This window comes from Seriola dumerili, unplaced genomic scaffold, assembly GCF_002260705.1.
Source record: "Seriola dumerili isolate Sdu_G_001 unplaced genomic scaffold, Sdu_1.0 BDQW01000449.1, whole genome shotgun sequence".
Lineage (NCBI taxonomy): Eukaryota > Metazoa > Chordata > Actinopteri > Carangiformes > Carangidae > Seriola > Seriola dumerili.
Genome location: NW_019174704.1, coordinates 7,665,214 through 7,693,161, shown reverse-complemented (window position 1 = coordinate 7,693,161; position 27,948 = coordinate 7,665,214). Strand labels below are relative to the sequence as shown.

The 27,948-nt window shown below is 38.5% G+C and overlaps 1 protein-coding gene across 3 annotated transcripts; it reads left to right on the top strand.

Moving 5' to 3' along the window:
* The first annotated feature begins 948 nt into the window (after positions 1-948).
* Positions 949-26,731, top strand: LOC111234319 (transcriptional regulator ATRX-like). 3 transcript variants are annotated; one of them, XM_022762330.1, is made up of 35 exons: positions 949-1,098; positions 2,741-2,847; positions 2,942-2,991; positions 3,910-3,938; positions 4,940-5,061; positions 5,484-5,600; positions 6,077-6,186; positions 7,247-7,314; positions 7,430-9,198; positions 9,977-10,037; positions 15,156-15,313; positions 15,508-15,684; positions 15,770-15,878; positions 16,957-17,053; positions 17,211-17,393; positions 17,626-17,770; positions 18,268-18,377; positions 18,650-18,793; positions 18,922-19,099; positions 19,202-19,339; positions 20,567-20,742; positions 20,831-20,948; positions 21,724-21,854; positions 21,936-22,009; positions 22,183-22,277; positions 22,362-22,468; positions 22,686-22,722; positions 22,816-22,921; positions 23,040-23,217; positions 23,697-23,888; positions 24,015-24,158; positions 24,292-24,363; positions 24,459-24,554; positions 25,963-26,091; positions 26,204-26,731. In XM_022762330.1, the coding sequence occupies exons 1-35, from the start codon at positions 1,049-1,051 to the stop codon at positions 26,249-26,251; spliced, it is 5,625 nt and encodes a 1,874-aa protein (XP_022618051.1). In that variant the 5' UTR covers positions 949-1,048; the 3' UTR covers positions 26,252-26,731. The 3 variants fall into 3 exon arrangements, with proteins under 3 accessions (XP_022618051.1, XP_022618049.1, XP_022618052.1); XM_022762328.1 differs by having other exon boundaries at positions 22,362-22,518; positions 22,631-22,722; XM_022762331.1 differs by lacking the exons at positions 23,697-23,888; positions 24,015-24,158; positions 24,292-24,363; ... (1 more) ...; positions 25,963-26,091; positions 26,204-26,731 and having other exon boundaries at positions 22,362-22,518; positions 23,040-23,166.
* The last annotated feature ends 1,217 nt before the right edge of the window (positions 26,732-27,948 follow it).

Genomic DNA, 27,948 nt, shown 5'->3' with positions numbered 1-27,948 from the left:
ACCAGTTACTTGAAAAGAAGACACCCCCAATCCCAGGAAAGAAAGTATGGATCAGAACACACAAAACATGGTGGTACACAGTCATGATATCGACAGTGCTGATAATACCACAATGGATGGAAGGGTTAGGAAAGAAATTAGTTTTTCTTATTCATTTTGCTGTGCAAACAGGTTCATGTCCCTCCTTCATCAAAATTCAAAGGTTTGCAGACTTGTTATTTGAAACTTCATCCTTGTCAGCTTCTGCTTTTGTTGAAGGGGAAAGAGAGGCTGGATTCTTTTGCAAAGTAATGCGTGGTACAAGGAACAACAACAGTTTTTGTACATACAACATACAACATACAAAAGCCAAAGGTTTTACAGGAAAACGATAATAGACTGTTAGGATATTAGAATATTAGGATGGAGAGCTACCGAGAAGTCCTTTGTGTCAAATGTTGAAAAGGTATCTTATAAAGACACAATGATTTTAGAGCCACAGGGGAGTCTTGTAAGAAGAGACAAGAGGTTGGACAAAAAAGAGCAGTCGGTGTAATGTGTGGCTTGAAATATGAGACGCGCAGTAAGATTAGAGCGAAACTCAGGGCTGCAGGATATGCAAGAAATTACACTAAATAATAGCCTATTAAGATTTAACAAATAGCCTAATGTACCAGGAGTTATTTGCTTGTTTGAGAAAGGCGAGAGAAACATTGATAGTTTTATGATATATCTTAGTGCAAACGAAATAACACCAATCAAACCTGTAAAAACAAGTATAATGGTGCATATGATATAAGCTGCTTCCATGAAAGAAACGATAAACAGCAAATCTGCTTATCGGAAAAATGGCTGATCCATACTCCGGACCAGCAGGTGGCGACAATGCGCAATAGGTTAACATTAAAGGTGGAGCACGTTAAAAAAAAAAAAAAAAAAAACACGGACCGTTCACTGGCTGTTGTTGATTCTGTCTTCAGTTTCGCCTGTGATGGGAAACGAAACGCAGATTGAGCGCCATATTCTTATTACCAGATTATTTCAGTATCATGAGACGACAAGGATTTGAATGACTTCGGTTGTTCACCTGCTTCGCGATATGTCTACAGCGATGCTCAGGTAAAAACTGTGGACTGAAATGCGGTTGTCTACCAGTAGGTATAACGACGAGCTAGCTTAGCAACTAGCTAGCTGTATCAGCTAACTGGAATGATACCATAAATAAAGATAATTCTAGTTTAGTTAGCTACGAACTTCAATTTTGTTATTGTTAACGGGCTAAACGGCATATATTAGAAAAACGTGTTTTCTTGACGTACCTGTGGTAATGTAAGTTAATTGTTCATAGCTATTGCTACATTGAAGGTAACCCATCCTAGCTGCCAGTGTGTCTGGTATAATGAGCAAGTGCATTCTAAAATCCGACATTCATGAAGGTTATAATGCCCATCTGAACTACGATCTTTACAGTGGTATTTCCAATAATTTGTGCTGTTGCTCAGGGTACACCAAACACCACTAACACTTCAATGTAAAGAAATACGGGTCAACAACATTACTTACAACCTACAACACGACCATAAGAATTAATCAACGCCTCTCTAAAACAAAAGCATGCATTCTCTTCATGGAGGTAGGGTTTACTAGACTTCATTAAGTTTGACTGGTGTACCTAGAAAACTGGCCACTGTGTGTTAATGTGAAGTTGCTTTTTTGAACCTAAGTTAGTTTCTTAATTCACCATGTCATGCCTGCTAAAAGTGGTCAGATAGATAATCATACCCTTTAGCAGAAAGAAAACAAGAGCCAAGAAAAAAACATGATTAAAATGCTTTATTTATCTCCCACATTGCTGTAGTAAGGGCTTGGATGAATGAAATCTATCTAAGCTCTTCTACACTGTCCTTCCAAGTAATCAGCAGGACAGTCCATGTAAAGCTGCGACACTCTTAACAGTACTGGACAGTTCAGGAAAGTTTATATTCATTGCTGCATTATGTAGAAAACACCTTCACAACTACTGTGACATGGAAGAGTTTATGGATTAACAACTCAATTAGCAATGTTGAATCCTTCACTCCCATAAGTTCATTACTTATCTCAGTAGCTGTTTCTAACATCAGAGGCTGGATCCTCTGAATGCAGCCCATATACTGTAGGTGGGTCTCTGCCCTGATGGCCAGACTGAATTGCTGTATTTCCTGTTCTGGGATATTGCAGCACAACAGACACCAAAACTATCGAATGTCCAGGTGTTTTTTTTTCTCAATTTCTTGCCAAAATGCTCTATTAAACAGCTTATAAATGTACAGCAAACAGTAAGATACAGAGCATTAGAGTTTTGGATGTGTTTCGCAAATCTGGACAACAAGCTGCATTGATGGTCTGCTTTTGTAGGAGCCCTTGAAATGGGTCAATTTTGTCAGGTTTCATTCATCACTATTTTATAGAAAGCTGAAACATAATATTTTGTGAAACATGGTATTTTATTTCCATATTTCAAGGTAAATTGGTGCCTACTACTGTATTGGACAGTAAAAGTTGAGATGTAGACGCCGAATATGTTCTTGATCGGATGTTTAATGGGTTCTCAGATGATGAACAATTGATTCCACTGAAATCACTTACTAATACTGTTACTAATACTAACAAAATATGTAAATATGGCTTCTATCCAACAAGTTGATCAACCGGCTAGCCATTTCTGTTTTTAAGTTTACCATAATCACACTCTTTTTTCTTTTTTTTTTCTTGACTGAAGTACTACTACCAACAAGCTGAATGTATTGGTCAACAAGCTGCATGAGTACTTGGCTCATTCCACTGTTGAGGACAGCAATGGCACACCAACACTAGAGGATTCTGATGGTACAGCTTCTGATTAATGCATTGATGAGTGATGGAAAAATTCTTGTCATGTTCACATGCTTTACAAACTTTTTAACTGATCTTCTGTTCATAGGTCTGACAAACTGGAGCTGCTCTGTGGGAACAGGTCATACTGCAGCAGAGGTAACTGAAGATTCTTTGTGTTTTTGTCATATCTGTCATCATTTGTATGGATTTGTACATTGTGGGAAGTAATGGTGCAAGTAACCCTTTAACTGGATCCACCAAAAAATGTTCACATTTAATTTACAACAGTGCCACATTGGATGAAACATTTTTTTTGTTGTGGATATTGAAGCCCCCGTGCAAAACTTGAATATGAAAAATGTACAATAATGTCTGTAGTTAATCCTTATGAATGAACTGATGACTAATTCACAAACCATTGCCAACAAACAAACAAAAATAAATAACATCTTTTTCACTTGCCTCACTTTTAATACAGAGATGACAAGACTAACCTTGCATTCATGTGGTGTCAGAATAATCATACAAATGAGTTTCTGACAAGGACAATTCACATGAACTCCTCCTCAAAACAGCAGAAATTTTGTTACATGGCTTGCCATGTATTTTACGTCATATTCCCATGTGTCCAGTGTGCCTCCATCCACAAAATGCCAAAAGTCCACTTGCATCACCTCAAATGGTTTTTTCCCCACTTTAGCCTCCTTATGTTTTTGTTTACATAAATGTACTTCAATGTGGTTTTTTTAAGCAGTAGCCCACTGCTTAAACATTCAACCAGATGTTTACTCATATTTAGCCCACTTGTAATCTCTCTTGTCTGTCTCCCATGGTCTCTCCCAAATACTCAGTGAGTAGTTTATGATTTTTGAACAGTCGTCTAACTCCTTGGAGGTCGTTATTATCAATGCTTTCTGTTCGTTCTCACGTGACTCATAGTCTCCATGGTTTGCATAACAAATTAAGTACTTGCTGCTGAATGAACATTCCCCATTATTGTAATGGTTTCAACACCAAACATGCCACTGGTCACTACCAGTAACAACCAAACTAACCGACTGTATTGCTTTGCAGGCAGGAGTGGATACCAAGTACTCAAGAAGGTGAATTTGCATTTCATCCATACCCTGCAAGCATAGATAACGCACCACAGCATAACACAATCATCACTTTGTGTGTCATTTAGTGTCAATAATTGGAGGACAGCTTAGATATATTTTAACACTACCATATAAAGTTTTGTTTTTGGAGTCAGATGGATTGCAGTGATACATAGAAATAGAGGATAATGCAATTACATCTTTACTCAAAGAGTCCAGATTCCATGCACAAATACAGTGTATAATGGAGACTTTGGAGTGACACCCAGGTGTCTGTAGCCAATAGTGCTATTTGCTCCCAGGGTGGATAGCCGGGTTTTAGGCTCTCTTGGACCATTTCAGTGAGTCTCATGGGAGAAATTCTGGCAGAAAGGCTTTCTAGCATGTGGGTAACGTTGTGAAAGGGTCTATTTTAGGGCAATCTAACCCACTAGTTTTGTTGTCTAAACCTAACCAATCTATGACTGAAAACTGAATGTATTAATAAAAGATAAGTAAACTAAGACTAAAAATAAGTAAAAATAAACTACTGGTTTACTGGGAGTCCAACCCTAGCCCCTTGGAGAAAGTCCAGTGCTCAACCCATTCATCCACCACAACCTCCCCTTTACGGTGACTTTGTCGCCCTTTTTGTCGCCTGACTTCCAAAAGCATTCCTGCTATAGTGGCTTTTCATAAGGGCCTGACAATGGCAGACGTTTAGAATGAATCTTATTAAACGGCACATTGCAACAATTTGTGCCATCCTGTACACCGTTTTTAACAGGACAAAAAACATGCCACTGTAAATAGTCGAATAGCTGCTGTGTGACTATTTTCACCTGGCTGTAATATCCTTAGGTTATACTCGCTTTGTGTAGCTTAGGTTTAAACTAGGTTTATAATATATAAATGAATAAATAAGAAATAAAATAAACTTTCACAGTCCAAGTAAACTGCTAGACTGTGGGAAATATTAAAAGATATCTGTGACTTATATTTCTTCTGTTTCACTGATATTACAGAAAACCTTCTGTTGTCATAAAGCATTCTGGTCTGGATGAATCTGGGGACTCAAATGCAAGTGAGGACTTGGATTTACCATTCAATGCAAATGGTCACCTTGATATAACTAGACTGCCTAAAGGTAGGTCTTTAAGATTCTCACTGCTATCACACTGCTACTTTGACATTAAATAGGATTATATACTTAGACTCATAACCGTTTCTGGACAAATTGAGATGCAGATAATGTCAGTGGTTGATTGGTGTCCAATGAATTTGTGTGGCTATGGAACTTTTGGCAGGTTGCCTCAGACTACAACACTCATCATATACTTGTTGCTGTGTTGATGTGTTGTTAATTATCTTTGCTTAGTTCTTTAGTACCTGTATCTGTATTTTTCCAACTGCAAGACTGAAAAATGGTAGACACAACTCAGTAATTATATTTGTGTTTTGTATTTTACTATCTGTAGGGTGTAAGAAGTCTTTATATTGGTCTCCAGGTTAAGGCCATGATGGAATATTTTTATATATTTTGAATGTTGGTATGGTTTGTTTACACAGGCACTGTATTAGTCAGGCCTGAACCAGTTGATAATGGAAGAGATGACTTCAGGGGTCCGGAGTTTCGCAGCCGCAAATCCGGTGTACTGCGGAAAGATTTCTCAAGAAGACGTGGAGGTCAGTCATTGCTGGTTTGTCATAAAATTGCACATCACTTCATGATTACTCAGGCAGCCATTTCTTCAACATAAAAAACAGTGGTCATGCAAATCCATCTTGTAACAAATGAAACAAAAACAAGGCACTTGTTAGTGTACTCATCCATTGTTTGCTTGGAATGTAAAAAAACGCATCAGTAGTCATAGGGAGTGGAAAATGCACTTCACTTTCTGTCTAAATGCAGCTTGGTCGTTATCTTGTTGTGAGAGAGAGAGATAACTGATTCACTGACTCTGAAATAAAGGCTTCACTTCAATTCCATACTGCTTAAGGCAAGCGTGTTTTTTATTCTAACCAGTTGTCTTGCTCATAGACATCTTACCAGCAGAATGAGGTGGATTTAAGTAGCGATTGAGTCTCACACTGTTGGAAGAAACCCATCAAGCTATATTTATAACCACTTTGTTGGTGATGACAGTGGTCTATTTTCGCAGGAGTTGAACACATCGGAATTGTCAGTTGCACTGCATGTGGCCGACAAGTTAACCACTTCCAGAGAGATTCCCTCTATCGGCATCCAGTTCTGAAAGTACTTATTTGCAAGGTGAGTTTGCTTTTTGATATGTCAGAAACAAATCCTCGATTATCAGTGCTATTCTGATTCATTTTTACTATTATCTATGACCTTTTTAAGTTGGCACTCATGAACATATACAACTTCAAAAGTTAGAAACCTTTTTGAATACCTACCTTGTTATGAAGGTGTGAAGTTTACATGAATTGGTTATCATGATTAAAATGGCAGTGACAGTGGAGAGTATCATGCCTTTTAAATTTTAGTATCGAAGTATCCCATCGTTTTCTGTTAGGAAGCTCCATAATTTGGCACATGAAAGGCATCGCCAGTTTCTCTTATTTCTCTGTTTGCCTTGGGAGCATGACATTCATTTTTAATTAAAGTACTGGTATGAATGGTGGGGATAATTTGCAGACTGGCTGGCTTCTATTTACTGAAACATGAAACATACAACTGTATAAAATAGTTAAAACATACAAAAACCAAAAACATGCCAAAAAGCTAATCTTTTCTAGACAGTTGAATCGTGTTCTCCCCAATGAATCAGCATGTATAAGATAGTGTAAATTAATGGATTTTATAAGTCTACATTTCTTTAATTGTCATGATCTTTCTGCCCCCCAGTATTTGGATGTGCAATTTAAGCAATTTGATTTGTCAGTTTTGAGTGTGTCATCAAACGAATTACCTAAATATTAAATAATGCAGACAGATGTAAAATTGTAGAGGAATCAGACTGAAAACTAAAGTGTACATTTTATCCACTCAGGCACTGTCATTTCATATTCAAATGGATAATATGTATACTAAACAAATTCTGTCAGAAACATAACTATTTGACTGCTATGATCAATCAGATTAATATTATTAAAAGCTTGGTTTTAAGAAATGCACTTTTGCTTAAAATATTACTGTAGCCATAAGAAATATTTGCTAATAAGCATTTACATTGCAATAAACAAGCTTGTGATACTTTTTATAGAATTTCAAGTGCATTTGTAGTGTTCAAAAAATCTCTTGCATGTTCCTAATGCACTTTTTGTTCAAGTTGTCTGTAACTTTTCCATTAAATGTTTTGGTTTGTCAGTCTTGCTACAAGTATTACTTAAGTGACGACATCAGTAAGGATGGAGATGGAATGGATGAGCAGTGCAGGTAGCATAAGTTTTATTTAATGTTTTCACTGAAATAAAGACCTTTTCCTTAATTTATTTGGTACTAAGCTTTTAGCAACTGTCTTTGTTGTCTTTTTTTTTTCTTCCTCATGTAGATGGTGTGCTGAAGGAGGAAATTTGATCTGTTGTGACTTCTGTAGTAATGCCTTTTGCAAGAAGTGCATTCTAAGAAATTTGGGAAGGAAGGAGCTGTCTGGCATCTTGGAGAGTAAATGGTACTGCTATGTGTGTAGTCCAGATCCCCTTTTCGACTTGGTTGTGGCCTGTGACAATGTCCTGGAGAGCATGGAGCATCTGTGGCAACAGCAGCGCAAGAGGAACCGAGCGGAGCCGGGGAAATCTGGACTTTATCACATGTTGCCACACTTACCACAAAACATTCCTTTGGATAAATGGGATCACACTGGTATGGATGGTAATGTGGTTTTCAACTATAACACACTGCAGATTCCCAAGGACATGACCAAAAAGGCCAAACACTTAGTGGACACAACAAACACCTTAAACCGAACATTTGTCAATTTCATTCATACTGTGACAAGAAACAAACAAGCACCTGGTGTTCGCCAGCTGTATCTGAAGTCTTTTTTGTCAGTAGTTAAAGGCTTGCGAAAATCACTTGTCATACTTGAGGATAGCCTGAAGGAAGAATTCAGTGACTTGGATGTATTGAGCTGTTGGGAAAAGTTCCTTAGTGATGACTTTGATGGACAAACTGTAACAGACACAGAGCCGGAGATCTCTGAAGAAAGATGCTTTGGCAACTTGCAGAAATTGGCAGCTGAACATTTGGAAAACGATGATGATTCTGACTCCAAGGGTTTCGTAGATGGGAGAAGTACATATGACTGCCCTGGGGAAGACATGGATTCAGATTCACATGAAGCCAGGCAGAGTTCACAAAAGATTGGCCCGAAGCTGTCAGAAACAGGGGTCAACATGACTAAAAAATTAGTAGTAAAACTTACACCTGTACCTATGGATCAGAAGCCTTCCTCTCATGCCCCAAAGATGGAGGAGGACATCCACATGAAGGATAAACAGTCAGAGGGAAAAGATGTATCAGAAGATAAAGAGACAGCTGACAGCAAGATGAGCAATGACAATTCTAGTGCATCTCAACACTTAGAAGAGGAACATGGCAATAGACGGTCTCCTCGCGTAAAGACGACCCCTTTGCGCCGACCAAGTGATGTCACAGGCAAATCGTCGCTTACTGCAGCAGACAGTGACAGTGACTCTGACCCTGAGGAAACTCCCAGCACAGTACCTGCAAAAAACACTGAAGAACAAAGTCTAAGCAGAGCAAGAGATGACTCTGACTCAGATGAAGTCCCTGCAGCTCTGCTTGAGCGAGCAGCTCTGACGCAAAGCTCTGATGACCTGCAGAGTGATGAGGATGGTGGAAAAGCGTCAACTAAGGTGGCCAAGAAATGTCTCTTTTGGCTCACTAAGAACACCCCGATGTCGCCAGAGAAGATGCGCCGCAAACGCAAAATGCTGGACCGCTCCCCCAAGTCTGACTCAAATGACAGAAGAGTCAAAGCTCGAAGGGAAAGTGGGACAGATTTCTCCAGTGATGATCAAGACTCCCAGAAGAAAATACAACACTTGAAAAGGCTGAGGTCAATAGGGAAGCCTCACCTCATCAAAAGAGAGGAGAAAGGTGTGGCTAAAAAGCACGATAGGATACAGGCTGGGAAGTCTAAGGCTAAATCTCGTCAGGAAGCAATGGAGTCGTCAACCTCATTGAGTGAAGATGAACGTGATGATGACTCTGGAAGTGACGGAAGTGATCAGAAGATAAAGCCGATCACTGAAGATGAGGCCTTACTGGGAGCAGCAGCATTCCACCAATCATCAGGTGAGTCTTTGATTATTATGTATCTATACTGTATGAGGTCTATGCTAACTTGTCAATGATCTATGTCTTGTCAGTTGTTAATTAGAAATTGTGGACTGAAACTGACTGAAGCTGATTAGACCTTTGTTTCACAGCAGGCAACTGTTAAAGCGACTATATTTTTTTTCCCACAGTGTGTAGTAGACACAGCTTGTGGCTAGCTGGTGAATATAGTGGAGCATTAAGCAGCTAAAGAGCCAGATGTTTCCCCCAGAAGTAGGTAGAGACCAAAAACAAAGTTAAAAGCATGTGAAGATGAGGTTTACATTTTTTTAATAATTGCATTAAATACAGCATTGTAATACAGTATTTGTTTTTATGGATTTATCATTAATGTTTTAAGTTTCACCTGTAGTGTGTTTGTGTTTTAAAATAAGGAAAAAAAAAAGTGCTTTGTCGCTAGCCATAGTATTACCAAGTTTAAGGTTAGCAAGATTTATTCAGACACTAGAGTAACCTTCCAGATGGACAGACTCACAGAGAAGAAAAACTGGTGATGCTCATCAGGGAACCACTATCTTAGGCACAGACTGTCTCAGGGGAATTTGCCAGTGCCATGTTGTACTTAATGAGCTGCACAGAGGCAATTCTGTTAGCTAGCAGTCTGTCTATTGTTTGAAATGGTATAATAACTATGAGGTAGTTTCTCTCTCTTTCTCTCTTCAAACAACATGACTAGTTAAACAATTTAATTAAATATATATAATTAAACAATTTGTTTCTTTTTTTGTGCTCACAGGAGATGAGGAGCACTCCGGGCTCTCGTGGGCAGCAGAAGATGATGATGATCCAGAAAATAGGTATGGTTCAAAAAGCCCGGATCTAGACATTGTAAAGCACCCTAAATGTGGAAGAAAGGCTGCAACTTCGAACCCTAACCTCTGTGCAAAATCTAGGAACATCCATGTCATTAAGACTCAGTTGCAGTCTATTCAAACACGACCAAAACGTAGCTGCAGTAGGGGCCCAGCGATCAAATACACATTCTAGAGCAACACTGTGAAACTCTGGCCTCACATGGTGCAGTGAGACAGAACCTTGTTTAGAAGAGGCTTGTGTGCTTTTTTTTTTTTTTTTTTTTTTTTTTTTTTTTTTTTAGTATGCAACCATGTAAATTCAATCGATAAAGTTAAATTAAGTTAAATTAAAATTTTTATTTGTATTACTTCTTATACCACACTTCCTCTCCCTGGTATATTAAGCATATACAAAGGGAAAGCCCTGCAGTTGACAGACCTTAAAGAAATACAAATATAAATCTGAACAATGACTGAAACTTATTTTGCCTTACACCTCAACCTGTTAATATATTAGTTTTTTTTCAGTGACAGTGTTCTTGCGTATTTAGAAAGTTTTGAACCTCAGCATACTTTCCTGTGTTGTTACAGAATGCACAAAGAACTGTTATCCTCCACTGTGCATCACTGGTAATATAAGTAAATGGAATATTGTTATTACAGGTGAAGTATAAAGTTTGAAACATACCTTTCGTATTTGCACACACTTTTATTTAAAAATAAAAAATTTTAAGTAATTTTTTTTCTCAAATCTCCCTCGTTAATATTTTGTGTTCACTTATGGGAGGCAGAACTTTTATGCTTCACCTTGGAAATCATCTTTTTGATATACTGCTTTAAAAGTAATTCTACATGGGTTTCATTATGACAACTTAGTTATGATCAAATGGCAAAAATGATTGTCTGTTAAAATTTCTGATGTGATGTACACAGCTCTGTAAATGGATTTTAGGATCATGTTATTTAGCCACAAAAGTTAAAATTCCTTCCTGTTGCAGCCACTGTTTATTTTGGCCACAAATATATTTAGGAATTCTTCTACCAAACAAGGCTTGAACCTCATTTTCAAGAGTGTGCCTGTATTTAATACAAGTGTTGATGCATTATTTCAGAGTCTGATTTCCTAATTTGGTTTGAAAAAACTATAATGATGATCATGATCATCTGTAAATCTCAGGATTTGTTATAGGGCTACTCCCACAATCCAACAAACAGAAAGATTGGTGCGTTTTTTTAGCCTAGAAATTTTATTCTAATGATAAACACCCAAAGCCCCCAACAGCTCTCACCCCAAACACCATAAACAATTGTTAAATTTTTTTCCATTGGTGTTTAGCTTTATGCAAATCATGGTAGACAACCAAGTTTACAGCCAATTGCAGTAGGTTTGATTTGTGGTTACATGTCACTGGGCATTGCGCATTTGTTTTGCCTCTTTGCAGTGGTATATTTAAGGTATCAACATCAAGGCTCTGCTATTTGCTTTTGGCAACCATGATGAATAATAAATTTTGTTATTACATAATACTCTGTAACCTGGTAGTAGTCTCTCTTCTTTAAAATCTAGTTGATGTGCAAGCTACTAATGGAGTTGATAATATTGACCTCTTGAAAAAATGTATTACTGCAGCTCCAAAAACTACAAATACCAGCCCGGCTGGCCCACTTACTCTCTCAATCACACCCAGTGTACTTCACAGCAGGCATCATGCCAGACTAACAGATGGTGAATGGCTAGAGTGCTCATTTGTACCATTGAATTAATCAGAGCTTGTGAACATGCATGTTACACATTCAGTGCATTACTGGCTTCATTGACAATGTCAAGAGACTCAAGTAAAGGTTGTAAACACAGCACCCAGCTGTTTTCCAAAATTATTTCAATGCCAAGATGATCTTTGTCCCATTGTAAGTATTTGGGTCGCAATGAGTGGAGCTGCTGTTCAGTTTTCCTGTCATTCAGTGATATTTATTGATATCAGATATTATCGCATTGCTGTTACTGTCACTTTTACACATATACATGCATACAGCACTGACCTCAGGTCTTGTCTGTATCTTGTAGTGTTGAAATATTTGAAACATAGATACACCTGGTCAAATTGCTGTTGGAGCTTGGGAACATGTCCTTTTGCATATATTCAATGTGCTGAAGTTGTAATTTCAGGATTTGTGTCCTCTACCAAAAAAGTTTATATATATATATAAATTTCAGAGACATGTCATTTTGTTTCTCTTACAGTGGTGCCTTCAGAAATTCTCTTAAAGGGTGGCTCACTCAAATTATAAATGCATAGTTTTTCACTATTAGCAATGTGCAGACAGTCGGTTTTATCTGCTGAGTTTTTGAGATATCGGTCTGAGATTTTTGACACCACCACAGTACAGTGGAGGTTGATAAAATTTTGGCATGTCTGCTCAAGGCAAAGCCCTAAAGAATCATGTAGGGTTTGGCTAGAGATTTTGGTGTTGAAATGGGAGGTCATCTGACTCTGACCCCATACAAAATGTTATAGAGGATGCAGCTGTAAAACAATGAAGTAAATCAACTGTCACCAGCATTCAGAAATTACTCCACTAGTGCCAAAAAGTCTAATTGTGTATAATTTGTGTTTTTGTATGTTTTACCCCACTTTCTATACACAGTATACATTACTGCTGACCATTTTCTAAAGCATAGTGTTCCTTTATCAATTAAAATTGCAGAGACTTAGGCTGTGTTCAGACCTGGCATTAACATGTGTCTCGGGTGATCCGATCACAAGTGCTCAGCTCTAAGCACATCAGTTCACACCTGGCATTGAAATGTATCTCCACATGCTTTGTATGCAAATGAACAGGTACGCATGGTTGTTTTTAGCTAAGAAGGGTCTGTTTTGTGTGTGTGTGTGTGTGTGTGTGTGTGTGTGGGTCTGTTTTGTGTGTGTGTGTGTGTGTGGGTCTGTTTTGTGTGTGTGTGTGTGTGTGAGGCACGGAGAGGTTTAGTAAAATATTTTTGGTTCTTTATGAAATAGTGGAGGGACTAAGGAGATTGTGGCAGAGGATGTCAGTAGAGTAGGCGGTCCTTCAGTGAGGCCCAGGATGCATTTGCATTCATACTGCAAAAAGAATGTGGCCGAGACCACCTCAGAATGTGATCTGAGTGAGCAGATCTCAAATGCGCCCTCTTTGCATCTTGGGTGCATTCACACCTGAACTTGGAACTGTCCACTTGTGATCGGATCACCAGAGACAGATGTTAATACCAGTTCTGAACAGGGCCTTAGACCCTGCTTGAGAGGTGAACCAGCAGAGAACAAGCTGTTGCTGTTTGTTTTTTTGGAGTGCTGCAGATAAAACCAATTTGTGTTAAAAATCCTTTCAGGTCAGTGCTTTCAGATGTTTATAGGAACGTTGTATATCTGAGAATTGACAGTGGGCTGTGAAACAACGACCATTATAATGCAAGAAGCGACCAAATTCTCATTATGCCTTTAATGACATAAATGTCTGTTTCTCATGTTTTTTCCAGGTTGGATTTCCTGACAGCACAGCAGTGAATATAGTGCTGTTAGGCAACAATCACTTAATGTGGAATTATGTAGCCTCCTATGAGCAGAAACTTGTTTTTTTTTGTTTTTTTCCCCCCAGAAGTCTCTTTTTAGCTGTAGTGTAGTGTAGCTGTAGTAGCACAGAAAAATGGTCAGCAGAAATGTAAAATTCATATTGTTTATAGTTAGTGGGCTAAAACATTAAATGTACTGTTACTGCTTTGAAAACCACACAGCATGTTATTTCCAATGGCAACAATGCCAAATTCGCGTTTTGGTAGTATTTAAATTTTCTTCAGTGCTTTTTGTGTTTTTCTGCTTTTTCTGTGTCATCCTCTGTCAAAACATGTCAAATGAGATCCAAAGCTCTGGTCTGTTTCTGCTGCTGTCCTCTGGCTTTGCTTTACTGTAATACAGTAAGTCTTTTACAATAAACTCTCATTGGATGTTGGCAGTTATCTTATGTCCAGTGACCTGCATCGACTACCCAATTTCAGATCACGGTCAGACCTGTGTGCACAGTACATGTTGAGAAAGGGGTGATGTGGAATGTACAATTGACCAGAGAGTAGATATACTTGATCCAGACCCTGGTCCCGTCAAAGCTGTTGGACTCATGATTATTATGTGTAATTATAGGTCAGCCCTGTGTTGGGAAATGTGCTTTGAACACAGGAAGATGTAGAAGGGGTTTAAGAGAGTTGCTAATTGTATGTACTAATGAGTGGCCAAAACACAATATGGTATTAAATCATAATTTTCTAAACAAAGTATTTAACACATGCATCAGTATTCCACTGGAATATAAAAATGTTAAAACCACTTAACAAACATTTCCCTCTGAGCAAATATTTATGTAGAGACTTTGTTAGTGATTCACTGTTTTTGTCTGACGTTTTTTCTCCTCCTTTAAGACAACATTAATTGGCTGGTAGTACCAGAGTAATATGTTGCCTTTCAGTCAGCTCTCAGTTTGTGTTAAAAAAAGCCTGTAGCTCTTTCACTCTGAGCTGCCATGATCGGATGAACTACAGGTCGATATCATTCTTATTTTCAATTGAAAACAATTGACAAAATGCCTGACAGACATTTCAAGCAGAAAAACTGTCGGAAAAAAAACTTAAATATCCCTCCTCATCCGAAGGACAATAAACCAAGAAAATGTCTGTTTTTTTCTGTGAAGAATACTTGTAATAAATTCTTACTCTTAAAAACGTCTCTGTCTCATTTTTATCTTATTTTATGTACTATTATTTTAAATATATGTATTCTGGTGTTATGGTATTTCACTTGGTCTGTGACGTGACCAACAGAATGTAAAATTGGCTTATCAGTTCAAGACTTGGCATTGACACATAATGTTGATTGACTAGAGAAAGATATCTGATCTGATTTATAGGTCATTTCTTTTTAAGGCCAACAACTTAGGTATTATTAGCGCCCAACCAGCACTAAGAATGACTTAAATCTTGAAATCTAACTGTTAACTGCTATACTTAATTGTGATTTTTAACAATATCCAACTGAAAATGATGTTACTGATCATGAATTGAACTTCAGGTACCTTTCCCTTCTTTTCTACTTTTGAAAGAATCGCTAAGAAAATGCTATTGGCCCAAATCAAAGCCAACTACTCCTCGGGTGATGATATCTCTTCGGATGAGGACACGCAGGAGGATGAATCTGATGAGTCGGACGATGACAAGGAGGTCAGACAAGGCAATAAGGAAAGTGGAACAGATGAAAATGGTAAGTATTTCTTTTTTTAAAGTGGCACATTTTTAGCTTCTTGTGCGTCTTTAATAAGCACAATAATTATTTTCCAGTTTTATTCAAATTAACTGCTGAATTTACTACCGAACTTGTGAACAGAAAGAATCCCAATTGTCAGGTACCTTATCTGTCAATGTGGGTAGAAAATATGGAATATATCTCTGCTACAGGGGAAGACTTGGCCTCAGAATCATCTGACGCCATGTCCGGTGGGCCAAAGACAAAGCATCATCTGCTACGCCACAAACTCACCTTGGATGAGGAAACATCAAGTAATAAGGCCGCGGCAGAGAGTGAAGTAGGAAAGCAGAAGAGCAAGAAAAAAGCCAGCAGCAAATGTCTGAGCTGTAAGGACATCTCTAACATTAGAAACTGATCTGCCTTTACAGGGAATACCTGTTGCTCAAATGTCTGATTTTGATTTTTGTCAAGCTGATGGTGGAAGCAGTGGTGACAATACAGAGTCGAACCTGGATGACCTTGGCATGAGCGAGGAGCTGAGTCAGTCAGAGGATGAGACAGAAGAAGAAAAGCTTAAAAGGTACATTAAATGGCAGCTGATGTCAACATCAAAAGTAAAATGTTAAAAAACAAAAATGAATGTCTTTGCTCTGATTTTAAATTAAAATTTGCCTTACACCTGTAAAATTCAGTTCTCTGCACATGATCCTGGATACTCTAAGGACTGTACTTGAGTCCTCCACTTAAGTGAAAGTAGCAGCACTACAACATAAAAATACTCTCATTAAATATAAAAGCGCTGCATTTAGAATTTTATTAGTACAGAATTATATGTGTCTAAACTTTTATATTTACATTACTACTCTTATTTCTATCTACAGTATGTGGCTGGTGTTATACCTTTAAAGCTAGCCTATGCAACATAGGATAACATTGACCACCATTAGCTACTGGTCATACCAGACCAATTAAGGCTGTAGCAGAAAAAAACCCTGAGTGTACTCAGTTGAGTTATGGGGAAATTTTAATTCTTATGAATTCAATTTCATTTGTAAGTGAATTACTGTGCTACAGCTTTTTTTTCAAAAGTTACAAGGTCTTTCTAGTAAATTAATATGAAAGAATACATAGACTTAGTCCTAATGCAGAGGATGCACTCAAAACAATGCACATCTGGATAATATACAGTAATGCAATAAAAACAAATTACTTTCATTAAAAAAACACAACTGATAATCCTCTAATCCTATGTGATGTCAATTTTTGAAGCGACTGACAGCTTCAAAGCTAAATTATGTATTAGCATTTATTGCTGGGCTAATGTGTGTGATTGCTTTAGACTGTACAGGTGTTCATGATATTGTGCCCATCCAAGTTGTACACTGTACCAGTGAAACAAATCAAGCACAGATCAAGATTAATGTAGAAAGCAGACTTGCATTGGACCACATTTTTATGTTGAATATTTAACAGGTTAACTTAATTTAACTGAATATTTAACAAAAAAATGTTTGTAATAGAGTAAAAATAGCTATATTTACTTCTGAAATAGTGAATGTTACTGCAGGACCAGTACTTTAGTATTCACACTTCAGTATATACTTTGCACATGTACTAAATTCATCAATTCATTTTCATTTCTCATCCTCTCCTTTTAGCTCCAGATTAACCAGGAAAGTGAAGGAAACACCCCGTAGTTTCAAACAGACGAAAGAAGTGCCCTTCATTTTATTGTCTGACACAAGCACTGAAAAGGTAGCAGCTGATGTTATATTTAAGTTATGTAAAATTTCTATCTGTATCTGCTCATCTCTGATATTAACTTCATTTTTACCTCCCAGGTGAGGGAAGGGGAGTTAGCTCCTGTGTCTAATAGTCATATTTCTTGATGGATCTTTCTGTGTTTGAGCAGAGTGATCCAGAAGATGGAGAGGAGGATATCGACTCTAAGGGCACTCCCAAAAGACGCAAAAAGATCCGCAAAATCATTGAAGATGAGAATCTTCGTGCTGAGACCCAGGAAGCGCTGAGAGAGGAGGAGGAGAGATGCAAACGGTTGGCAGATAGGGATCAACAAATGGAAGACAGGAGAGAGGTACTGCATGCACGGCAGGTCAAACAAACCCTCAAACTTCACTGTGGTGATGCTCATTGGATATTTACATTAGTTTAACATTCAGACATCTACAACAGGACTTGAATCAAATGCCATACTCATAAGAGGCTGTATTTCTGTATCACTATAAGTATTACACGGTTTGGGTTTTATTAAGAGGAGGAGCAAATACACAAAATTCTGGCTGTGATTGTGTGGCATTGTTTTCCAGGTATTTGTCATAGCGGATGAGCTGTCTCAAGTGGCGTGTCCCATCACCACCAAGCTGGTCCTGGATCAGGATGAGGAGACCAAGAAGCCCCTCGTTCAGGTGCACAGGAACCTGGTGACATGCCTGAAGCCTCACCAGGTGGATGGTTAGTTTGTGCTCTCTTTTCACTTACACTGTCTTACATACTGTCTGAATGCAAAAATATCTTCAAGAATGGTTGGAGATTGGGCGTCGTGTGGCGTAGTGGTCTAAGCAGGCGCCTCATGTGTAGAGGCTACAGTCCTCGCTGCAGTTGGCCCTGGTTCGAGTCTCGCATCGGACGGCCTTTGCTGCATGTCATTCCCCCTCTCTCTGCCTCCCCATTTCCTGTCTCTCTCTACTGCACTATCAATAAAGGCATAAAAAGCCCAAAAAATATACTTAGAATGGTTGGAGATTGTGAACTGCACTGGTTACTGATCAATCCAAAAAGATTTGTCTGTTTGATTTCAATAAAAAAAAATGTGACACACCTGTTGGTCTGTTATAGGTATGAGACTCAGCTATTAATGCAAACGAATAGCTAATTAATGTTATTATTTAATGCTGTTAACTAACAGCTGTATTCAGGCCAATTTACCGTGTTCTCTTTATTCTCGACAGGTGTCCAGTTTATTTGGGACAGCTGTTGTGAGTCTGTGAAGAAGGCCAACTCTTCTCCAGGATCAGGCTGTATACTGGCACATTGCATGGGCCTGGGGAAGACTCTGCAGGTGAAGAAATAAACATATGCACCTCCAATATATGTTAACTTAGATTTGTCTTAGACAATGGAATACGCCAAAGTTGCCGTAGATATTGCTAGTTTTACAAATTTGAAGTGCATCCTTTCCACTTACTGTATGTACATCACCCAACAGGTGGGCCAACAGGCCAGTGTACCCTTAACCTGTTACATTGTTATTACTGTCTTGGTCCTTAGTTGTGCTTTATTATCTGTGGTCAATTGTCTATCCCTCATATTCATAGTTGTGTTGTCTTATAGGTGGTCGCATTCCTCCACACAGTCCTGCTGTCAAGAAACCTGAAATTCAGAACAGCCCTGGTTGTGTGTCCACTTAATACTATCCTCAACTGGGTCAGCGAGTTCAAAAAATGGCAAGGAAACATGGGAAAGGATACAGTCAAGGTTTCAAAGCAGTTAATTATTTTAAATCATAAGCGTGTGGGACTAAATTTTGTGCTTCAGATGCTTTATGTCACACCTTTTGCCTAATGTCTATATGTAGTGATTGTTCAAACACAAATTTGTTACAGGTTACAGAACTGGCTACAATAAAGCATCCTTCAGAACGACTTGGAGCTCTGCAGAGCTGGCAGAGAGATGGAGGTGTTTTGATAATTGGTTATGAGATGTACCGCATCCTGTCACTAGGCCAGAAAATCAACAACGAGCAGTGGAAGACAGAGTTAAAGAGCATACTCGTGGACCCCGGTACAGTAACTTTGTAATGTCATAATGTTATTAAAATGTTTCCTGTTGAATTTGTCATTTCTTTCCTTATTGACACAGTTATTATCTGTTTTTTATTTTCAGGCCCAGACATTGTGGTTTGTGACGAAGGGCACATCCTGCGCAATGATGCGTCCAATATCTCCAAAGCTATGAATGCTGTCACGACCCGACGAAGAGTGGTGCTAACTGGCACACCACTGCAAAATAACCTGATTGAGTGTAAGTCCGCATTATAATATATGCCATATTAAAGATATGAGGCCAAACTTTGCTTGAAGTGATGTAGAATATACAGAATGTGCAGTAATTTGCAATGAGACCATCATCTTTCACAACACATGGCATACATTTTCCTCATGCTTGCACACGCTTGTTGGATCTATCGGCAGCCATTGATATGGTGAAACACCACATCCCTCTATCTGTTCTCTCTGATATGGGTATCTCAGGCAAAACACTCTCTTGGTTTGAATTCTGTCTTGCTTGGGGCTCCTTCAGTGTGTCATTGCACGGAAAAACGTCCTTATCTCATCCCCTTCCCACAGGGGTGCCCCAAGGATTGGTACTCAGACCCCTTCTCTTTGTACTGTCCACCACCTCCTTGGGTCCAATGATTCGCTCACATGGCGTCTCATATCAATGCTATGCACCTGACACCCAACTATACATGTTGGTCCTGCCAGCCGACCCTATGGTCTCTGAACAGATCTCAGTTTGTCTCTCTGACATTAACTAAACCTCTGCACGGGCCTCTCTTTACGCACAGTGAAACCCTTTCAGATGGTCTAGAATGTGGCAGCGCGTCTGGTCTTCGATCAACCAAAAAGATCAGCTCACTGGCTACCCATGGCGGCTCAAATCAAATCCAAGTCACTAATGCTGCCTTTAGAGTGACTGCTGGGTCTTCACCCATCTACTTTAACTCAATCATACAAACTTATGGTCCTTTCTGGCCACTGCGTTCTTCCAAGGAATGTCCTCTGACATTGCCATCCCTGCACACAAGGTAGTCTCAGTCCAGACTGTTCTCATCTGTGGTTCCCTGATGGTGGAAAAATCTACCAAATGCTATCAAGACAGGGCATCCCTCTCTATCATCAAGAATCTTTTGAAGACTCATCTCTTCAGAGAGCACCTCCTCTCCTAATACCTCTAACACGCTCACATGCCTAACTACCACACTGCTAAATGAGTAAATGTAAATGTAAATACACTACGTACAGGGCCAACAAGGCTACTTGACATACATCACTCGGTAAATACTTTAAAAAAAAAAACAAAAAACAAATCAGATGTTTCTAATGACCCAAAATGTCAGGACTAAAACAAATTCTGCCTCACAGTCAGATCTAAGTCAGTAAAGTAGGTTAAGGTGCAATGTTTTGGAACACATTTTATTTTGAAATTAAACTCTTTATATTGATACAGCATATTTTGTTCCCACAGACCACTGCATGGTCAATTTCATCAAGAAGAATCTCCTGGGCTCATTGGGCGAATTCCGAAACCGGTTTATCAACCCCATACAGAACGGGCAATGTGCTGACTCCACGCCAAAAGATGTCAGAATCATGAAGAGGCGAGCACATGTACTTCATGCAATGTTGGCTGGATGTGTGCAGGTAAAAATAAATAAAAATCGGTACATGTACACATACAGTTTGGTTTTATGTTCCAGGTCTCACTACACTGTGTTCATCTTTTTCCTAGAGAAGAGATTACTCTGAGTTGACACAGTTTCTACCTCCCAAACATGAGTACGTGCTGGCAGTGAGGGTTTCCCCGCTTCAGTATAAGTTGTACCGCCACTACCTTGACCACGTCACTGGTAAGAGTCAATCTTCATATTTTTGCCGTAACGAATGCAGATGTACGATTACTACAATTATAGAAGACTCTTAATGTTGCTGAGTTTAAGTTTTTTGCTGGGCTATGATTGGACAAATGTGGGGGCTTTTAAACTGATTATAATTGGAATTTTAGGCCCCATGTAAACATAACTACTTAACACTCATCTCATTAAATCATCAAAGGCTGAGATAGGTTCAGTAATTGTGTCAGATCCTGTAAAATGTGTCTTTTTTTTATTCCATTATGTTTTGGGGTTGTCCGTCTGTCCCATTATTGTGAGCCAATATCTCAGCAACGGTTTTAGGGATTTTTTTTCAAATTTGGTGCAAGCATTCACTTGGACTCAAGGATGAACTGATTAGATTTTGGTGGCCAAAGGTCAAGGTCTTGCTGACCACAAATCATGGTTTTGGCCTTGTGAATGCATTATCTCAGGAACTCCTCAAGGGAATCCCTTTGAAATTTGGCACAAGCATTCACTTGGACTCAATGACGAACTGATTAGATTTTGGTGGTCAAAGGTCAAGGTCACAGTGACCGCACAAAACACTTTTTAACCATAACTCAAGACGCCGCACAGCAATTATTTCACACAAATGTTTAATATTTTATATGATTCTGGATAAACAGGGATGTAACCTGAAACTAGTCTGAGTGGCTGAGGCATACAATTGTGAAGCGGTAATTCTAGTTTTTATTAGATTTTGTTAGAATTTTGGGGTCAACCATCTGAAGAACCATCTTTTTTTCAGGTGTGGGTTCCATGGTTAACGCAGCAAAGATAAGGACTAGAGCAAACCTGTTCAAGGACTTTCAGGTGCTCAGCCGAATTTGGACTCATCCCTGGTGCCTTCAGCTCAGCTATGTCAGCAAAATAAAAAAGGTACCTTGAACACATGTTGATTCCTTCTTTGACATGTGTGTTTAAAATGTTAATTAACACTTAAACTGATTTTTGTGTCAGGGGCATTTTGAAAAGAAGAACCAAGTTAAAGCAGCAGCTCTGCTGAGAAATGAAGATGTCACTCTGCCTGAGAGGTATAATATGTTCACAGTCAAAGATTAGGTATTGTGTAGAATGGTGCTAGAAAATGCATCAACTTTGGAACAAGAAACTTCAAAATCTGAAGTTCTCTCTACCTGCTGTTTCACAGAAACTGCAGTTCTCAACTTTATTGTCTAATTTACATTTTATCCTTTATTTGGTGTAGTGGACTGAAAGAGAACGAAGGAACAGAAGAGACAAACCCCAACAACAGTACAATGGTTAGCGCTGCTGTGTCCAAAGATGCTCTAGTAGTGGAAGGTATTAAAGCTCCATGTGTCATGAATACTTCAAACCTGTAGCGTACAACCTAATACAGTTTCTCCTATGTTATGTTCTGTATAGGAGAGAAAGCAACCACTAGCTCAAAGTCTGAGAGTGCAGATGAAGGCTGGTACAAGAGTCTGCTGTCTGAAGTGGATGCCAAAATCCTGGAGCACTCAGGGAAGATGGTGCTCTTGTTTGAGATTCTCAGAATGGCCGAAGATCTGGGGGATAAAGTGTAAGTTTCTTTTCTGATCTGAAGCAAATTTAAACAGATTTATACATATAAGTGGTCTTTCAAGATGTTGACTTGTAATCACATCTAACCAAATCCATTTTTGCATTTCAAGGCTTGTGTTCAGTCAGTCCCTGATCTCATTAAACCTAATTGAGGATTTTCTACAGGCTTCTCACCATGCAAGAAACCCATCATCATCCAAAGGTATTTTTGTGTTCATGATAAAGAAAATATAAATAACTTTAGAAGATGTCTTACTTAATGGTACTTCATTTTTGTGCTTTATTGTTCTAACAGCAGGCAGCTGGATTAAAAACATTGATTATTACCGTCTGGATGGCTCCACCAGTGCTACATACAGGAAGAAATGGGCAGATCATTTCAACAGTGCTGCCAATGTCCGGTACAGATTATCTGACTGTTCCATCTTTTATACAAGTTATACTGGAATAATAAGGAATGTTTGACAGTGTCCTGACAAAGTCTCTCTTCTAATTGTATTTTATCAATCTTTGTTTTAGCGGACGATTGTTTCTCATCTCAACGAGAGCTGGCTCTCTTGGCATAAACCTCGTGGCAGCCAACAGGGTCATCATTTTTGATGCCTCATGGAATCCCTCTTATGACATACAGAGCATATACAGGGTGTACCGCTTTGGTCAGCTGAAACAAGTGTGTGTGTACCGCTTTTTAGCTCAGGTAAGCTCACTGGTCTTCATTAATATTGCCTAAAACGTGAGGAAATGAGGAAATGTGTTCAGTGGTGGTGAACTGATCTTGCTATTAAACAAACTTTACAGTTTACTTTTATAGGTTTTGTTATATGTAAATAAGAATTTTCCCATGATTATCCTTGTCTATTATCTAAATAAAGAAACTTAATGGTATCAGTGTGAATCTTCTGAGATTAAATGTAAAGGGTCCTGAGCTGCATTATGTATGTTATGTAAATATTAAGAGTTTAAACATGAAAAAGATTTAACAATGATGGATGAAATCCTTCTTATTTCCATTACTGATGAATTCTCTAAGAATTTAATTTCACAAACAAAAAAAAAAAAAGAAGTAAAATAAGGTGTTGGACATGGATTTCCTGGAGCTGCTGTATTTTTACCAAAGCTATAAAATCTTCCAGTCTGTTTTTTTTTTTTTTTTATTGCTGTTATTTTCATCTCCAGGGCACCATGGAGGAGAAGATCTATGATCGTCAGGTGACCAAGCAGTCTTTGTCCTATCGAGTGGTAGATCAGCAGCAGATTGAGAGGCACTTCACCCTTTTTGAACTGACTGAACTGTATATATTTGAGCCGGACCTGCTGAACGACCCAAACTCTAAGAAAAGCAAGAGACCCAGTTCTGTTTCGCCAAAGGTGATGTCACAGTTGTTATTGTCAGGTCTCTGCTTCGACGCCACAAAAATATGACACACAGCAGTGTGACAAATCCTTACATGATGAACTTGCAATATGGAATCACTTTTTGTGTCTGATTCTCAGGATAAGGTCCTGGCACAACTGTTGCAAACCTGTAAAGACCAGATAGTGTCATACCACGAGCATGAATCTCTGCTGGACCATAAACAAGAGGAGGAGCTCAGTGAAGCAGAACGCAAAGATGCCTGGGCTGAGTACGAGGCCGAGGTAAAACGCTGCACACTGCAAATCGTAAATTATCATGAGCCACATCATGATGCCCAAGACTTTATACTCTGGGTTCTACGTCATAATGCTGTCTGCTTACTGTATGTAAATGTGTGCCTGTGTTTTTCTTCAGTCAAACACATCCAACCTTTCAGTCAGTGCGAGCCAGGAAACTCTGGAGAAGAAGAGCAATGAAGAATTATTGGTATAAATACATATAATTTTCTAAAACTTTTTCTTAGAATTGCTACTGGTGATGTTTGTGTCTTATACAACATTTTATATAAAATTTCTTTGCAGGAATTGCTTAACAAGTGCAGAAAAAATGTATCGGTGGCCTTCTTGTCAATGCAGAAGACGAAGTCTCACACTATTGAAGACTACCTGTTACGAGTGGTGAGTGACTCTAAGTCATGTGGTAAATAAAAGTATTTAAAATCAGGGTGAATTTTTTACAGTAATGAAAACAAGCTGGAAACGAGGAAGGATGTGTCTGACACCTACAGTATGTTTTATTAAATATACAGTATGTTCATAATCATGAGTTATTATTATACTGTGTCTAAGCGCCCTCAGCGTATGGATGATTTATGGCTGTGTCGGCTTTTAACATTTCACTGAAGCACTGCTGCAGATGTAGCTGGAATTTTTTTTGTTCAGGTAGCATTATGGTTTCATTTTTGAGGTGAAATAAATAATCATGGTTACATTTTGTCACAATGACTTTGCAATGAAGAGCAGCAATAGTAGCAGTAAGCAACATCAAGTAGATGTCATTTTACTGATCGAATCACCAGCCTCTCTTTGACCTGCTGTGTTTTCCGTTCATACAATACATTTGAACACCTTCAGGTCGGAGCGGAGCTTTGTCTTATGTGAGATTAAAACTGGATTTTGGACTGTTGGTCAGACAAAGCCAGCAATTTAGTGACATCACCTTGTGCTTTAGGAAACTGTGATTTGCATTTTTTTTTTTTTCAATTAATTATGAAAAATCTCAATTCTCACATCTCAATTCATCCCATACATAAATACCCTTTTAAAAAAGTTGTGAAAGGTCTATTATAATGTCTGAATATTGTGATCATTTCTTTTTTAGCTTCTTTGTCTGTTATCATTTATAGAGAACTTAAGTTGTGTGACATAATGAACAGTCGATCTCCCAGGCTCTTAATCCTTTTCCTTCCTGGGAGAGATACAACTGTATCTTGTCTTGTGTCAAAGGAATTCTGTGTTCAAGGACAGAAAGTAGAAACTGCTGTGTTAGTATCTGTGTGCACTAAAGGGAGGATTTTTATGTGTTGAAAATAAGACAGAAAATGTCACAAGACATGATAAAACTTCCCACTTGAGCGTGCTTTGACTGTTCGTGCTCATGACTGCCTTCATGAGTAGGGATGGATATCGTTAAGATTTTAAAGGCACTACTACTTTTGTTGATACCATTTATCGATCTGGTCCTTTAACTGTATTCTCATCTGTAAGTGCAAAAGCACTTTTATATTGCAATAATAAAAAGGAAATCTATTTTCTTAATTTCTCAAGTACCCAGAACAGAACCGATAATGTTGGAGCTTATCGATACTCCGGTCTTTAAAAGTTTTTCCCCTGGGCCTGTTTAATAATGGGTTTCGGTACCCATCCCTATTCATGAGTTGTGTGTGCACATTAATTTGATTTTTTTTTTGTGCAGCTGATAATGGTTCTCAATTATCAACCTTACTGTGTGTTACACTTAAGATCAGCTGAGGCTCAGAATATTCTTTGTACCTTTTGTGTGAACATTGATTTAATTGTGTAACAGTGGCACCAGTATCCTCAACTGCCTGAAGACCACATTAAGACCAAGGCTGAGATTTGGAGACTGTGTGATGAGAAGGAGCAGGAGCGTAGACAGGCCTTTTATCGAGACATCCTTGCACAGCAACAAACCGTAAGTCCATATTACACGTGAGTGTGTGTGTGTGTGTGTGTGTGTGTGCATGTTTATTTGTGCATATGTGCCCAAACAGCCATTCTCAGGTTTCAATCATATTTCTCCACAGCTCACACTCAGCATTCAGGCCATACTGAACAGTCGAAGAAATCAGTGAGGCAGACGACCATGATCATTGTGAACCAGCCCAGACAGACTGTGTCATTGTGTTGTAGTGGGAAAAGACAGCAATGCCTTTGTTCTTCATTACAGTGAATTGAATGTATCATTAACCAATATGGTAACAAGAGTGCACTGCACCCAAAACATTAATACAACATAGCAGCAGCATGTAATCAGGTGTTATAGAACCATATCTCCAATCCTTAAGAGTTTCAAGTGTCACATTATTGCAATGTTCAGTTTTGATTTGTAGCTCTGAGCACTTTAACTTTCATAGGATATGTAGTTAAATTGTACAAATGATAGTGTTGGCAAAAACCTTGTAGTTCTTCAGCTGCTTCTCACCAAAAATAATATTCTGTGGAGAATATAAAGTTGATGGTTTCAACACTGGATGTTTACTATACATGCCTTACCTTTTCTATTGTTTAACATTTATATGTTTGTTACCAGTTGTTATAATTCTTTAATAAATCAACAAAAAAACTAATTGGTTCTTGTAATTTTTTGCACGTTTGTGAACCATTAACTAGGGTGAGAGAGGATATCTCTTCTGTGTTTTATGTAAATAATGATTTCCCCATCCTCTCAAGAATATCATTTTACACAAATGCCGTTTTGTGAATCTGCAGCTTACTACAGTTTCCAAGTTGGTCAATGCTGAGTTAACCTTCCTCATTTCATACACCAACAATAAGGTTATCTCCCTCACAAGTATCCCAGCAGAAAGGGAGCAGCTGTTCAGACACTGATTTGCTCCCAAGAGGAAGGTTCCATGCTCAGAAGTTTATTTGTTAATTAATGAAACCAAGCCAGCTGCAGTGGTGGAAACCCATCAAGGTTTCCCTCTGGCTCCACTTCAGCTGACAACCAGTGCAAAGGAAAGCAGTTTGTACAAAACTATACAGGCCTGGAATATGTTTAAAAAAAAAAAAAAAAAACCTTTACACAGAGGACACCTTTCTTATAAATTACATTTTTAAGTGGTATACAAAAGGCATTAGACCCCCCCCCCCAAGAAAATTGATAACAGTCTTTGTGCACATACACATACAGCAGTTTCTTTATAAAATTTAGCAGTCAAGTATTGCCCCCTTACACAAATGTTATCCACAATTAGAGCTTTTTTATGTTTTAGTTTGGGGAAAAAACCTCAAAAGGGAAATTAGGTCCATTTGGTGGATCGGCAAGTTAAAGGTCATAATGGTATCAATTTATATTTCTAAATGCACTGATAATGTTGAGTTCAATGTGAAGAATAAACTGGAAAATGCAGACTTTGGCAGGAATGACAAATAACCACCAAATCATGTAGTGAAATGCAGCATGCAGTCACTCGTTTTCTCTACTTGGTTACTGTGTTTCAGGGTGCAGAAACTGCAGAAATGTGTCCCAGCATGCACTGGGCAGAAGAAACGCCAGTCCATCACAGGTTCAACAGTCTGTGGTTATCAATGTACTATGACATTTGCACCCATGGACATTTCAGTTTAAAATGGTGGACTTGATGTGTTTTGAAAGGTAGAGATTATGCACACAGGCACGGGAGAAGACTCTAGAGATGAAACAATTTGATAAAATTAATTGCCAACAATTTAGAAAACCTGATCATTTTAGATTTTCAAATGTCAGAACTAGTTGCTTTCCATGTTTTATATCATTTTAAATTACATGTTTGGGTTTTGGACTATT

Excerpts from the sequence above, each read along its gene's own strand:
- LOC111234319 (XM_022762328.1), top strand. The coding sequence starts at position 1,049 with ATGACTTCGGTTGTTCACCTGCTTCGCGATATGTCTACAGCGATGCTC. Across the intron at positions 10,038-15,155 it reads GATGATGATCCAGAAAATAG|AATCGCTAAGAAAATGCTAT; the intron begins GTATGGTTCAAA and ends TACTTTTGAAAG. Across the intron at positions 22,278-22,361 it reads AGATGCTCTAGTAGTGGAAG|GAGAGAAAGCAACCACTAGC; the intron begins GTATTAAAGCTC and ends TGTTCTGTATAG.